Source organism: Tenebrio molitor, chromosome 8 (assembly GCF_963966145.1).
Source record: "Tenebrio molitor chromosome 8, icTenMoli1.1, whole genome shotgun sequence".
Taxonomy (NCBI): Eukaryota; Metazoa; Arthropoda; class Insecta; order Coleoptera; family Tenebrionidae; genus Tenebrio; species Tenebrio molitor.
In genome coordinates, this window is record NC_091053.1 from 8065462 (window position 1) to 8080340 (window position 14879).

Here is a 14879-nt window from a genome sequence, read left to right on the forward strand (position 1 = left end):
TGGTGTTTAGTACCAAACAAAACTTATGAATAAGTCTGTAAATTGTGCAATTTAATATACTTTGCAGTAGATATTTAAGTTTTGATTCAATGAAATATAACTTGCGGCCAGTGAATTGAAATTTGACTAATAAATAAGTGAAACACTACAAAGCTTTGGCTCTTTAAGATTAAAAGCAGGCCAAAAAAGTTAAAAAAATTTGTAAAAAGTTTAATATCTGTTGAACTAAACACAAGAATGAGAAATTGTGGTAGCCGAAAATGAAGATGAGGACGAAGAGAGGCTCCTTTAATAAAATAGGTTGTGCTTTTCTACCTAGATAAACCACTACTTCAGATGCAATTATAGAAATTCAGCAATACATCTAGGGTGATATGTAGTGTTACGTTCGAAGTACGATTTAAAATCTTAAGATTACTCGTTAGCAAGGAAAGTAAAAATAAAGGAATGGGTACTAGTACGGATGAACTGCTGCTACAAGGCCGGTGTCTCTGGGCGAATCCCTTAACGTTCCTCAACGAAAAGATCTCACCAGCGGCGTCTCGACGTCCGGATGGAGGCTGCAGTCCCTTTCCTTTCTTGGTAGTAGGGCGGCTTTTCGGAGCAATGGTGCTCGGGTGGTTGGGGCTGACCGAAACAAAATCCGCCACTAGTGCGTTTGGCTTCCCGGAAGTGTTGAGTGTGAGGACAACGGTCTTCCTGGCGTCAACCCTCTTGACTGGGCCGCTTTCTTAGGACCCCACCACGTCTTCACTGCCTATCGCCCGTCTTCCACTTTCTCTGAACCCCAAACTCCCCTTTTTGACTTTCGCTCCTCTCACGTGAGATTTTTGAAAAAACTACGTCTCCGGGACGTGCCCGCAGTGGTTGAATATTGCACATGGATTAGGTTTTAAATGAAATTTAAAACATAACAGTATCTATAGATAATCTTACACAGTGAAGTGAAGGGTAATTAAATAAGTGTCATTAAATAGTTAAATGTTAATTACACCACCAGTGGTGGGACCTTACTACTTAACCAGGTATGTGCAGCTTAATAATAATAAATAATAATGTTAATAACAAGCAAAACCTGGTAATAAATTACCTTAATTTTCTTAAGTTATACAAAACAAGAGCATAACTACAAGCTGATCGAAATATCTGTAAGAAGATTATATTACCTACGTATCTTATTTTGAAATGTTTTGTTACTTACGGAAACAGCTAATTTGTAGTCAACAACAATTCCAGCAAACACTAAAGTAGAAGGTTTTAGAGAATTAGCCATAAAAATGAGTAAGATCTGTTTATTTCTGGCATCCCAGTTGTACCACGAACATTGGGTTAACGTATCAAAAACGCGACCACTCTAAAATAATCTGAAAGTTACTGGGTAGAATCCTGTATCTTAACCATACCTCATTAAATATTTTCTGACCGGCTTGACAATAGGTTGCAATAATGAGAACGTTGACGATAGTCAAAACACTTAGGCGCAATTTCAAAATGGCGCTTGTATTTTCAAATGTCTGAAACATTTTCATGGTTTTTGTTGTTCTGCTTTATTTTCAGACAACTTACACACAAGATGAAAAACAAGATAGAAATGGTAACGAAGGTACTCAAAAAGGAAAACATAATTATAGCCATCTTCACATTATCGAGCAGTTTGTTAAACACTCTGTAAAATTGTACGAGATTAATAAATCTTCAAAATTTACACCACCTAACCTTGTTACGGTGACGTGATGTTCGATGCAACAACACAACGTTTTGAAAATTTCATTTTGATAATGAATTCGTTCTTCAATATTAAACTTGTCAAAACCGGGATTATCGCCACACACTTGCAAAATTCGACGATTAATTAAAATGATTTGAGAGTGTATGACAGCTGCGTCGTAGAAAATAGTAGAACAGAGACGAAACGAGCTGAACACCAAGAAAAACATAGATCAGTAGTGCAGATGGTAGAACATTTTCGAACACGGTTTTAAATATTCATAGAAAGTATTTTCGGCCAGGCTCCATTCGTCATGGGTACCACCAAATGGACACATTGTGAAACACACTACTAAAATAGTTGCACAATGGACATAACACCGATAAAAGAATAAACAATTATATAAAAGAAAATTTAGAAAAACAATTTTATTTAAGAATTAAATCTATTTTAAAATCAAAATTAAACGGTAATAATTTAATTAAAGCAGTTAATACATATGCTGTCCCATTGTTGACCTATTCTTTTGGTGTTATAAAATGGTCCAAAACTAATTTACAGAATATAAATATTCAAACTAGAGTTCTCTTTACAAAATTCTGTAAACATCACCCCAAATCTGCTATTGAAAGATTTAATTTACCACGCGAAAATGGTGGTAGGGGTTTTTCAAATCTCGAAATTCTACAACAAAATCAAATTGCTTCACTAAAAAATTATTTTCTCAATAGAGCTCGTGATAACACTTTTTTTAATGCTTTGGTTTCAGCGGATAAAGGTTACACACCTTTAAATTTAAGTGATAATATAATTTCAGATATTGTTGAGCCAAATATACCTGACACTATAGCAAATATAAAACAAAAGTCTTTACATGGGAGATATTTTAAAGAGCTAGAACAGCCAGAAATTAATATTCAAGCTTCTCAGGCATGGCTTAAAAAATCAAATATTCATCCTGAGACTGAGGGTTTTATTTTTGCAATACAAGATCGTGTTATAAATAAAAGAAATTATAAAAAACACATATGCGGTTTACAATCGATCATCGATAAATGTAGGATTTGCGGAACCGAAGGGGAAACCATTGAACACATCATTTCTTCTTGCACCGTTTTGGCTCAAAGCGAATATAAAAAACGTCATGATATATTCGCAAAAATTATACACATGAATTTAGCAGTTAAATTCAATTTATTAAAGGATACACAACCACATTACATTTATAAACCAGAAAGTTGTTTAGAAAATGACAATTACAAATTATATTTTGATCGCACAGTTTTAACTGACATTCACATTCAGCATAACAGACCAGACATTATTATTTTAAATAAACAACAAAAGCAAGCATATCTTTTCGATATGGCTGTTCCAAATTCACACAATATAACACAGACATATAATACAAAAATTAATAAATATTTAGAACTCTCCGTTGCTATGAGAAATCTTTGGTGTTTAGAAAAAATTTCGATTTTACCATTTATAATTTCAGCAACAGGAATAGTACCGCAATCTCTTTTTAAAAATTTAAAAATTTTGGACTTAGAGAACACATTGGTGGTTGAAATTCAAAAAGGTATATTATTATACTCATGTCACATCGTGAGGAAATTCCTTAACATTGACACAGAACATAAAACACAAAAAAGTCAAAATGTGGAGGCGAGACGCCGGTAATTATGTTGATAAGCACTGCACTATGTACTCCGGCAAAATTGCCGTGCCGCCGGATGGAGGTGGGATACGAACATAAAAGACGTTGGCACATTTTACGACTTTATTGTAGCCAAAGTCAAGAAATAGTTTTCTCATAAGAACGAAAGGATCATCAGAATCTGAAATTTAAGGGATTGAGAAATTCGAATCAGCATTAATTTTTTTACCATTATAGCAAGTTGTTTCAGTTATCTTGAGATTTAACATGGTACTTACTGATGTTTGTTGCTAACCAGACATGTACTTCTTACCTTACTTCGTTTCAACTAGATATTTAATACATTTGTTATTGATTTAAAATAGAAAATCTTCGTTTGTTAACGGCTCTGTACTTCAACTTTAATTTATATTTAACTAGCTTTTATCCGCGGCTTCGCCCGCAAGTTTCAGAATGTTTTAAAATTATGTTTCTACTTTCATGTATTGTGATGAACGCAGTAATTTCATAATGAAGTTTGTCTTTTTACGAAGAATAATTAAAACTTTACTGTAGACTACTTTTTTCTTCGACTATACAACGTGTCCCAGAACTCGCGCGTCAGCCGTTAACTGCTAATTGTAATATTTAATCCGACAAGGATTCCACAACAAAAAACGCCAAAAGCATGTTAGTTTCGAAATGAAAACGATTTTAAGATAACCAATCACACACGCCTTCCCGAAGGTAACTCTACTAAATGTATGCGTTTCCGAGGAAATGACTTTAGATGTTGCTGCTAAAAAACTGTGATGAAATGTTTGGACAACTTTTATGAAATTCTGTCACTTTGACATTTAACAGAAAACGGAGACAACATTAAACGAAAAGTACATTTTTAATGTAAATGTTCAAATTGTGGATTTTCTCCTGACCATACGTGAAGATTGTGACTATTAAAAGTCCCTTTGTGGCAAAAATAGGATTCATCCGTAAGTAACACATTTGCAAGAAAGCCTGTATTCTTTTCGTGTTCCTGGAGTTCCAATCGAGGTGCATAATCTTCCGATAATAGACGTTGAACTTTGGTGTAATGATTCGGGTGCATGTGGTTACCTTTTAAAATGTTTTCAACAGTATTTTTTGATTGATTCAGGATGTCGGCCACATTTCTAATACTTCTCGTTCCATCTTCCGTAAATGATTGAAGTACGACTCCTTCCGTATCAGGAGTGCGGTCAACACCACCAACTCGTTTTCTATCGGGAACCAAAAAACCAATGGTTCTTGTTCTGTTCACTAAACCTAAAAATATATCCGAACTAGGATGCCGACGATGTGGAAAGCGTTCACGATACAACCTTGGGGCCGCTTTAGAATTCCTGCCACTTTCCCCGTAGATTATCATCATTTCGGTGTATTCTTCGGGAGTGAATATTTCTTACTGTGTTGCCGTCCAAAAATCGACACTTTTCAAATGTACTAATTAATGTCACTTTGACGTTAGTATAAAACGTTTGCATAGTTGACCAGACAAATATTGACTTTTTAACATTAATTTTGTTACCTGGCAACAACAGTACACGGAATAATTCACCTGATACACTTTACTAATCATTCTTCTGTGATTGGCTATCTTAAAATTGCTGTAATTTAAAAACTAAATGGTTTAAGAAAAAAAATCTTGAAAATCTTATATCAGATGGAAGAACAGAATTTGTGGTTTACGGCTGACGCGCGAGTTCTGGGACACCCGATATAAACAAAAAGATCAATACGATAAGAAACTAACACTATGATCACTTACCAATTCATGAAAATACGCCAACATAACACTTTTATTTTCAGTTGTAACCTTATTTAGATCCTCCTAGTGTTTGATTGTCTCGTTTGATTTCAGATACCTGCCTTTTGATTTTTCTGGTATTAAGGTATTTGAAGCTTGTCCTGCTTCATTTAAGACATCTTCCCGTAAAACACAATCATTCAAACACATTTTGCGAAATTGCTACTTTTATAAACAACCAAATGTAACTATGACACCTGAACATATCATGCAAACGCGATTTCCAACTCGAAAAAACTTTTTTTGTGCTTAACAGGCTTAAAAATGATAATAGGGGTTGCTTTTTGTGGGTGTCAAGCTGCGAAGGTGACGATATACTCAGAGGATGAAATAGGGGTGAAGCTGCGAAGGTGAGGGTATTTCCAACTCGAAAAAACTGTCTTTGCCACATCGTTGGATTCATAAAAATAATCTCTTTCAAAATCAGAATAAAAAAATATACCAAGCTATTTGAAAAAACAAAGTTGACTATCATCTGACCTTGAATGACTTATTGAAAAAAAAAATGTCTACATCGTCCATATAGTGTTTTTAAAATGATTTATTTCAGTTTTTGTTTCATTTAATTCGAGCCATAAATAATGGAGATATGGCTTGCGGCGTTTTTTAGGACGCACCTGTATATAGATATAGGCAGAGTTATTAGCCATTAATCTTTTAAAACACAGACAAGACCAATTCATTGATAATTTATTATTGCGATCGTTTACTGTTGGTAAAAACTGACCTAGAAAATATAATATTCAAGATAAATACTGCTTAACTTCGTAACTTAGTTATAGTGGAACCAGAAATATAGTGATTTTATGGACTCTGGTCGATAATTTCTTTTACAATTTTGGGGTCACTTTTATTACCTACTTGAAGAGAGTTATAAATCTTCTATAATAGATATTTTTGAGCTGTCTGAAAATGGACCATCGGAGACAAAGGTAGGTAGAGCCCAGTCGCGCGACGAGTCCCAGAAGTTTATTGCCGTGCCATAACTGATCCTCTCAAGTTAATGTACTCCATCCCTCATAAAATCACTATATTTCTGGTTCCACTATAATAATCACGAATACTTCAACGTAATAGAGAACGACAAGTTTGCGTTATTTGTATTTTTTCAATTTTGTATCTTCATTTGTTTTTGAGACATAGGAACAACTTGTTATTTTTTAATAGCACGTTAAACGTAGCGTTTTTGAAAAGTTTATTTTTTTCTGATTTCACCAATTACTATATGCAATGTTATCCTTTATCAAAAGACGAAAAAAATGTCAAACAAATATCAAAAAACAGATTCAACTTGAAAAAAAGTAAAAATTGGTTAGTTTTAGAGATGTTGTGATTAGTGTGGTGTCTGTTGCACTTCTAATGAATGTTAGTTACTTTTAGTGAACTTATAATTAATATCCCCAGTGTAGGAAATTTCACTTGAGGTCCGTGAATTGAAATTTGACTAATACGAGTTACTGGGTGCCCCAAAATTCGCGGAACAACTCAATGAGGCTTTGTCAATTCATGTTAGAAAACAATGACAAAAATAATTAAAAAATTCTACCTCTCTTAAATTTGAAAATATGGGGGTTCAAAGGGTACACCTTTGATCTCATTTATTTTAAATATTAAAAAAGATTTTGACTATTTGTCTTTAATTAGCCAGTGGCATAATAATTGTGAACAATTGTGATCAGGTTTGCAATTATTTTCTTCATTATTTCCAACATTTCCAACTATAGTAATTTTATGTTCGATTTACCTCAAATAGCGTATGGCAACATGGCTTTGATTTTTCCCTCTCATTTCCATGGATACAACAAAAAGGAAATATTTGCAGACTATTGAGATACATAGAATGTTATCAAATGTTGCCATATTTAGTGTAACGAATCGGTCCATATCTTCTACCAAAAAGAAGATTGATATTTTTAAACATTTTTACCTGATATTTTAATGACTACTCAACAACGTACTGCTAAGTTGTTCCGCGAATTTTGGGGCACCCAATATAAATGAGTAAGCTGAACAAATAAATAAATTTATAAACATGAACAACATTAAAAGGAGTTGAGATGCAAACTATGTGATTCTATTAAGATTTGAATTGTCTCCCCTGTTAAATTGGTACCTCGTGAATGCTCATGAAATCTCTCAGTCAAGCCTGGAATAATATTAAGAATGGTGAAAAAGAAAGTTGCCATCAAAGTCATGAGGAACTCTTTCCACGTGTTAATTGTCTTGTCAACAATCCATATCCCCATTAGTGGGTGGCGTGGATTCATTTTGTGCTCTGTCCCGGACCACAGCTACTGAGTACGGTGGATACGGGTGAGGCCTCCGCGACAACTCCTAGGAACGAATAATAAATAAGAAAACTTTTGAAAGTTATTTTAAAGAAGATTGTCTTGGCGAGAATGCGTTTTCCCAATTGTTGAATGTCTTCAGATGAGATGTGGTTTCACCTTTCACGATGTTTGAATAAACAAAACATGAAAATATCTTCCGCAGAAAGTCCCCATGAACTTGCAGAAACTCTTTTATATCCACATAATATTGGTGTTGGGTTAGCGGTTTGAAGAAGGCGAATCATCGGACCAATATTTTTTAGCCAAACCGTAATTGCTGCAAGATATCGCAATGACTTATTAGAACCTTTTCTCAATAAGTTACATGACGATAAACCAAAGGATGTTTTCAGCAAGATAATGCTACAGTACATTCCGGTCGTGAAATAATTACTTACGTGAAAGAATTATTTGACACCCGAGTCGTGTAATTTCTTGCAAGGTCTCCAGATTTTACAATAATGGAATATTCTATTTATCCACACCTCAAAAATACAATTTTTAGAAACACACGTCATATTATCAAAGAACTGAGGCTATTAGAGGTGTGTCCGCTGACATAAGCGCCGAGTTCATTTGTGCATTCAAACTGAAGAACAACATTTAGAATTTTGCGTTTCCTTTGTAAATTTTTATGTCACGATCAGAATAAACACGTGTCTTGTGTTGTGAAATGTCACTGCTGTACTGTCTTTAAAAATTGGATGTTGCCAACTTCATAATAAAATCCACAGCCTCCTCTATTTCCGAATTTATTTGAAGACGCGTACTGTTCCACCAGTATTGGTGCCGTTAAACTGGTATGTTTCTGGCGCCAGTAATCCTTGCGTCGGAAACCTAGTCTTAGTTCGGTCCTGCGGATAAACTGCTTCATCAGTTCATCACATAATATAGAAGGATGGTATTTTGTAGCAGGTATTTTACTAAAAATAGTTATTTATTATCAAGAGATCGGTTCGATAATTTTTCGGTTTCTTTATTATAGACCTTATACCCTTATAGCATTTAACACATTTTTTAAACTATTTTTCTAATTTAATTTTTAACTAATTACATCTGTAAATTGTGATAATAATTAGTAATATAATTTAATTGCAAACAAAAACGTGACAATTAGTAGGAATTCTTCATTGAAAGTGATCAATTAAAGTTTTGTAAGTTATACAAAACTAGGGCGTAATATCTGTAACAAAACATGATACTGTTAGGTATACAAAATTATCTTTATCATTCTTACAAAAAGAGTTCAATTGTAGTTTATAACGATTCCAGCAAACGCCAGCGAAAAAGGTTTCAGACAATTTGTCATAAAAATTAGCAAAATTTGCTTATTTTTAGCATTCCAGTTGAACCACGAACATTGAGTTAAGATATCAAAAGTGCCACTAGGCTAAAACCGTAAAGGAAAAAATATTTGTTGGAGTCCCGTTTATGTGTTAACAGGATTATTAAATTTTATGGTCAGTTCAAAATCAAAAAACAAATCTTAGGCGGTTTGTACTTTTAACCGTCTGTTAATTTTATAGATTTCACAATTTGGTTTGTCGGTGATAGATTTTTTAAAGTTTATTCTTACCCATACCTCATCAAACAAATTCTGTCCAGCTTGAGAAATAGTGAAAGCAATCATAGTGACAAAGACATTCAACATACTTAGACGTAACTTCCAGATGGTGCTTGCAGCTTCGAAAGCCTAAAACATCGTTTGTGATTCTACTTGTTGTTTTCATTTAACAGATAATATACGTACAGATCGACGAATATCATAATAATGAAAACGGGAACGGTTAACCATAAAAGTATTACCATAGGCAACTTTAGAGTAGCAAGTAATTTCTTGAACATCCTGAATAAATGACAGTTAGTTAAAAATATCTCGATTGTGTTAGTGCTATACCTAGTTATTAAGACATGATGGTCGATGCAAGAGCATAACGTTCTGAAAATTTTATTTTGACAAGAAATTTGCTGTACAATTTTCAATTTGTCAAAATCTACTTCGTCAACACAGTCTTGCAAAATCCGTTGATTAATCAATGAGACTTGAAGGCACATCTCCGTTGTTGTATATAAAAGTATAAGACAAGGACGGATCGTGTTATAAATCAAGAAAGGGAGTGACCAATAAAAGATATGATAGAGAAGCAGTGACAGAATAAAACGCCAATGACTGTAGCGGTTCCACAAATAATGTGAAAGCGAAGGTTTATTCTTGTAGAATTTTTGAAAGGAGTTACAAATGATCGTACCTCTGGACCGAGAACGTCTCTCAACGGAAATGAATCGACGAATTGAATAACGTCCAAAAGGTTGCTTTCGATCATTTCTGACAGAATTATCGTAGATATCATCTGGAAATTTAATAATGAGATTTTAACAAAGGTGATTGAGGTGTGAAAGGTTACATAAACAAAAACAGCTATTGATAGTCCATATGTTGCTACCAACTTTACACTAAAATTATCGACTGTGTAGTAAATTTCAAGCAATATGACCAAAGTGTGAAAAATTGTACAAAAAACGTTGACACATTTTATAACTTTACTGTAACCAAAGTCAATACATATCCTTCTTATGTTGGCAAAAGGATCATCAAGGTCTGAAATTTAGTGCTGGTTAAGAAAGTCAAATTTCTATTTAAAAGATTTAAAGCTTTTACCTTTGAAGCCAGACATTTTGATCGTTTCTACAAATGACGTGAAAATGATTAATATTGTTAGCTTGCCACCTTTAACTCGTCTTAAATTGTTCACTATAAATAAAATATATATTTACTTTCGAAGCAAAGAATGTTTGGTGATTTTGAGACTTATTGGGTCTAGAACTGATGTCTATTGCTAAGCAGACATGTTTACTCGCAATTCGATTCAGCTAAATATATACATTTTGTTGAATATTGATTTGCCAAAAAAGAATTACACTTAATAATTTGGTAACGCTACTTAAATTATGCACGTAAGGATATTTATTATTCATTAATTAATTTACTGCCGACATTAAGCTGCTCTAGAAAATATTGGGTCTCTAAATAAGAATCTGATGAAAAATGTTTTGTGACAAATTTTGTTTTACTATTACTACTACTACTTTACTTTATTTTACCCTACGGGCTTTAAAGGATTCCTATACTTTACACAGTTCTAAATAAACTTACAATTCCAAAATCATTCTTTTTTCTTTTTTTTTTTAAATTAACCACATTTTCTTTTATTCCCCACCCCTCTCCTTCTCTATCCTTTCCCTCCTCTTCCATACCTCTTTCATCCATCCTATCTCTCTTCCGTCTTCGTTCAGTATTTCTCCCCGTTCCTTTTCCTCCCTTTCTCTCATTTCACCGCATCCTCTCCACATGTGCTCGATCGTCTCTCTCTCCTCACGGCACATCCTGCACATTCTTTCCTCCTCCTCCATCCAGTACTTGTTTTCTCTCTCTTCGTTCCCACATCTAAATCTCGCCATCATTTTCCTTTCTTTCGTGCTCTCTCTCCCCAGATACACCGGAACATCCTCTGTCAGGCACCTTTCATACTCCCTGTTGTACCTCGCTTCTCTGATTCTCTCCCTTCTCTCTTGCTTGTCCGTATCTCTGTCCCTCTCGCTCAGCTCCGCACACATCCATCTTCCTTCCGCTCTCATTCTTTCCACTTTCTCTCTGGCATACCCGTTCCTCCTACAGTACTTCTCTCTCTCCTTCTCATCCGCGTTCTTTTTCTTTTCTCTATAGCACTCAGTCAGTATCCTGCATTCTTCCCTTCCGCCCATTCTGTCCTCGAACTTTGCCGCTCTCTTTCCCGCTTTTACTCTCAGCTTGCTCCTCTTGCACTCTTCCCTCACTATGTACCCTGGTGTTTCTCTGTCCACTCCTAGCACCCATCTCAAATATTTCTCTTGCACCCTCTCCACCTCCTCCCGTTCCTTCCATCCCCATATCTCTGCTCCGTACATCAGCACGCTCTCCACCATGCTCTCGAACATCATCATTCTCCTCCCGAACTCGCCTCCCCACATTCTCTCTCCTATTCCCCACACACATCCAACTACCTTGTTCGCCTTCCTCACTACCTCTCTCACTTGCGCCCTGACTGTGGCTCTCTCGTTGAAGGTGTAGCCCAGGTACTTAAACTCGCTCACTCTTTCTATCTTGCTTTCTTCCCACTTCCACTCGCTCTCCTCATTCTTCCTCTTTCTCTTGCTGAACACCATCATTTTTGTCTTCTCTACATTCACTTCCAGCTTTTTCTTTCTCACATACTTTTCCAGGTTCCTCATCATTTCTTTCATCTCTCTCTCACTCTTTGCCACAATAACCATGTCGTCCGCAAACGCCAGGCTCCATACTTTCTCCCTACCCACTACAACCCCCCCCCCGCCTGCGCTTTCTTCAACATTTCGTCCACATCCGCTACGTATATCGTGAACAGCAGGGGACTGAGCGGGCAGCCCTGTCTCACTCCCTTTGTTGTCTCAAACCATTCGCCCTCTTTCTCTCCCACCTTCACCTTGTTCCTCGTTCTCGCATATATCTCCTCGACCTTGCGCACCAGCCATTCACTTATTCCTCTTTCTCTCATACATTCAAACATTTTCACTCTGTCAACCTTGTCGAACGCCGCCTTGAAGTCTATGAACAATGCGTACATCCTCCCCCTTTCTTCCTCAATTCGTTCCTTGCTAAATGGTCCAGGATGTACACATTGTCCACAGTACCCCTTCCCTTTCTGAACCCTGCCTGACTATCCGGCAACACTCCCTTTTCCTCGATTTCCCTCTTCATCCTTTCGCTCAAAACAGACGCATACAACTTATACCCCGTGTTCAGGAGAGTTATTCCTCGGTAGTTTTCCGCTCTATTTTTCTCGCCTTTTTTAAAAATTGGGCAGATTACGCCTTCTCTCCAGTCCTCCGGGAATCCCTCTCCTCTCCATACCCCATTCATCAGTTCCACCATTCTCTCTACCATTCTTTCAGTCCCATACATCCACGCTTCATTTTGCACCCCGTCCCATCCCGGTGCCTTTCTCTTTTTCAAGTATCTTATGTGTTTTCCCACCTCCTCCGCTGTGATTTCTGTTTCCTCCATCACCGTCTGCTTCTCTTTCCTTTGTGTTCCCACCTTTCCTTCTTCTTTCCTCCCTTCCAGCAGTTTCATGAAGTACTCTTCCCATTCTTGTATTGTTATTTTCTCGCTCACTGGTTCCTTTTTCTTCCTCTCTCTGTTTATGTATTTCCACACCTCCCTCTTTGTTCTTATTTCTTTTATCTCTTTCTCCTCCCTTTCCCTCTTCTGCTTCTTCTTCTCTCTACATCTCTCTCTCTCTGTATCTTCTTTTCGCTTCTAGGAATCTGCTTCTCTCAATTTTGTTCCTCCTCCATCCTCTCAACGCCTTTACCACTTCCCTCTTTGCTTGCTCACATTCTCTGTCCCACCATCCATTTTTCTTTCCTGCCCCTTTTGCTCCCCTCACTATCACCTCCTTTTTCTTCGTCGCTTTCTCGATCACTTCCTTTAGCTCTGTCACCATCTTCTCTATTTCCTGCTCCTTAAATGTTGCTTCCTCCAGTCTCCTCCTGTACTCTTTCACTCCATGTTCACTCCACACTTTTACTATCACCTTCTTCTCCTCCTCTCTCATTTCTCCCTTTTCCTTTTCTTCTTGGTTCGATCCCTCTATGGTAATTTCTAGAGGGAGATGGTCGGAGTCCACTCTTTCTCCCACTTTGAACTCTTTCACTCTCTCCCATGCTGCCTCATTTACTATTGCGTAGTCTATGACTGTTTCCCCCCTGCTGCCTACGTATGTCACTTCCCCTTCCTCATCCCCTCGTTTATTCCCGTTCAGCACTTCCCATCCATTTTCTTCTATCCACTCTATCAGCCTCTTCCCCTCTGCATTTTCCACTTTGTCTTTCGTTTTTCTTCTCCCATCCCCTTTCTCTTCTTCCCAATTTCTGGCTCCTCTCTCTCCAATTCTCCCGTTAAAATCACCCCCTAACAGCATGCATTCTTCCCTGTCCATCTTCATTGTGTTCTCGACCCGTCTTGTTGTTTTCCTCATCTCCTTGCTATATACTGTTACTATTTTCCACCATTCGTTATCTATATGAACGTTTCTTTCCATGTATCCTTCTTCTTCCCCCTTTTCTTTTTGTTTCTCTTCAATTCCCAACTTCACCCCTGTTATTATTCCCCCTGCCGCTCTTCCTCTTTTTCTTCCTCTTTTTGCCCATTGTCCTTCCCATTTGTATTCTTTCGGTAGCGTCCTTTCTACTTTTTCCCAGCTCTGTTTCTCCACCCAAGTCTCCACCAGTCCCACTACCTCGAATTGTCGTACATAGTCCCAAAATTCATCCCCTCTTTTTCTTAATCCCGCTACGTTCCAATATAATACTTTTGCTCCTTTCGTACCTTGTTTCTCTTGTTCCCCTTTGTGCTTTCCTTCCGTTTTCCCTTTTTTTTGTCCATCTACCCTTTTCTTTATCCTTTGTCCATTTCCGTTGTCTCCCTTTCCTCCATCTCCTCTTCCTACATCTACTGAAAAACCTCCAGTCTCCCCTTTTCTTCATTCCATCTCATCTGCACCCCCTCTATGGTTATTTTCATGTACCCAACTTTTAGATCTTTCCCTTGTCTCCTTTCTTCTCTGGCGATGGCTCGTATTTTTTTCTGTATTTCCCTCTCCTTCTTTGTGAGGTCGTTGTCAATAAATATTTTCTCTGTTGCCCTATTTCCTCTCAATTTTCCTTTCTGCTTCATTACCTTCTCTTTCCCACTCCACTCTTCCATTTGCACTAGTATTTGGTCCTTGTTTATGTTGTAGCAATCTTTAACTTTCGCTTCCCCTATGTTTTCTTTTATAAACTTTTCTACTTCCTCTCTGCTCTGTTGCTTGCTACTTCCCTCACTTCTCCATCCCGTTATCACTATGTTATTTTTCCTTCTTCTTCTTTCTTCATTCTCCATTTTCGTTTCCAGCCATGCTACTCTCTCCGACATGCTGTTTTTCTCCTCCTCCCATTTCTTTTCTTTATTCTTAAATTCTTCCCTTAGTTGTTCTATTTCTCTCTTGACATCTTGATTCTCTTTTCTCAGCTCCTTTATTTCCTCTGTAATTTCCCTTTTCACTTCCTCCAGCTTTTCCAATATCTTTTCCATTTCCCTGCCTAATTTCTTCTCCACTTCCGGTGACCTTGCGGTTTTTTTACTTGTCCCAAATACCTCTTCCTCCTCCTCCTCTTCTTGTCTTCCTGTCTTTCCTTTTCCCGTTCTTTTCCTTTTTTTTCTTGTCTTCCTGGGACGCCTCCCCCCTTCCTTGGCTAAAAGAACGGTTTCTGCTTCCCTCGCTCATAGGCTTGCTC

The 14879-nt window shown here is 36.9% G+C and overlaps 2 protein-coding genes across 2 annotated transcripts; both read right to left on the minus strand.

The window, feature by feature from the left end:
• Positions 1-8275: 8275 nt before the first annotated feature.
• LOC138137016 (RNA-binding protein 25-like) lies at positions 8276-11834 on the minus strand. Its single transcript, XM_069056317.1, has 2 exons — positions 10779-11834; positions 8276-8377 (listed from the first exon to the last, which is right to left on the minus strand). The coding sequence occupies exons 1-2, from the start codon at positions 11832-11834 to the stop codon at positions 8276-8278; spliced, it is 1158 nt and encodes a 385-aa protein (XP_068912418.1).
• A 41-nt stretch (positions 11835-11875) lies between these two features.
• Positions 11876-14676, minus strand: LOC138137017 (golgin subfamily A member 6-like protein 22). The gene is made up of 4 exons (XM_069056318.1): positions 14065-14676; positions 12914-13840; positions 12248-12855; positions 11876-12194 (listed from the first exon to the last, which is right to left on the minus strand). Exons 1-4 carry the CDS (start codon positions 14674-14676, stop codon positions 11876-11878), a joined length of 2466 nt encoding a protein of 821 aa, XP_068912419.1.
• Positions 14677-14879: the final 203 nt, after the last annotated feature.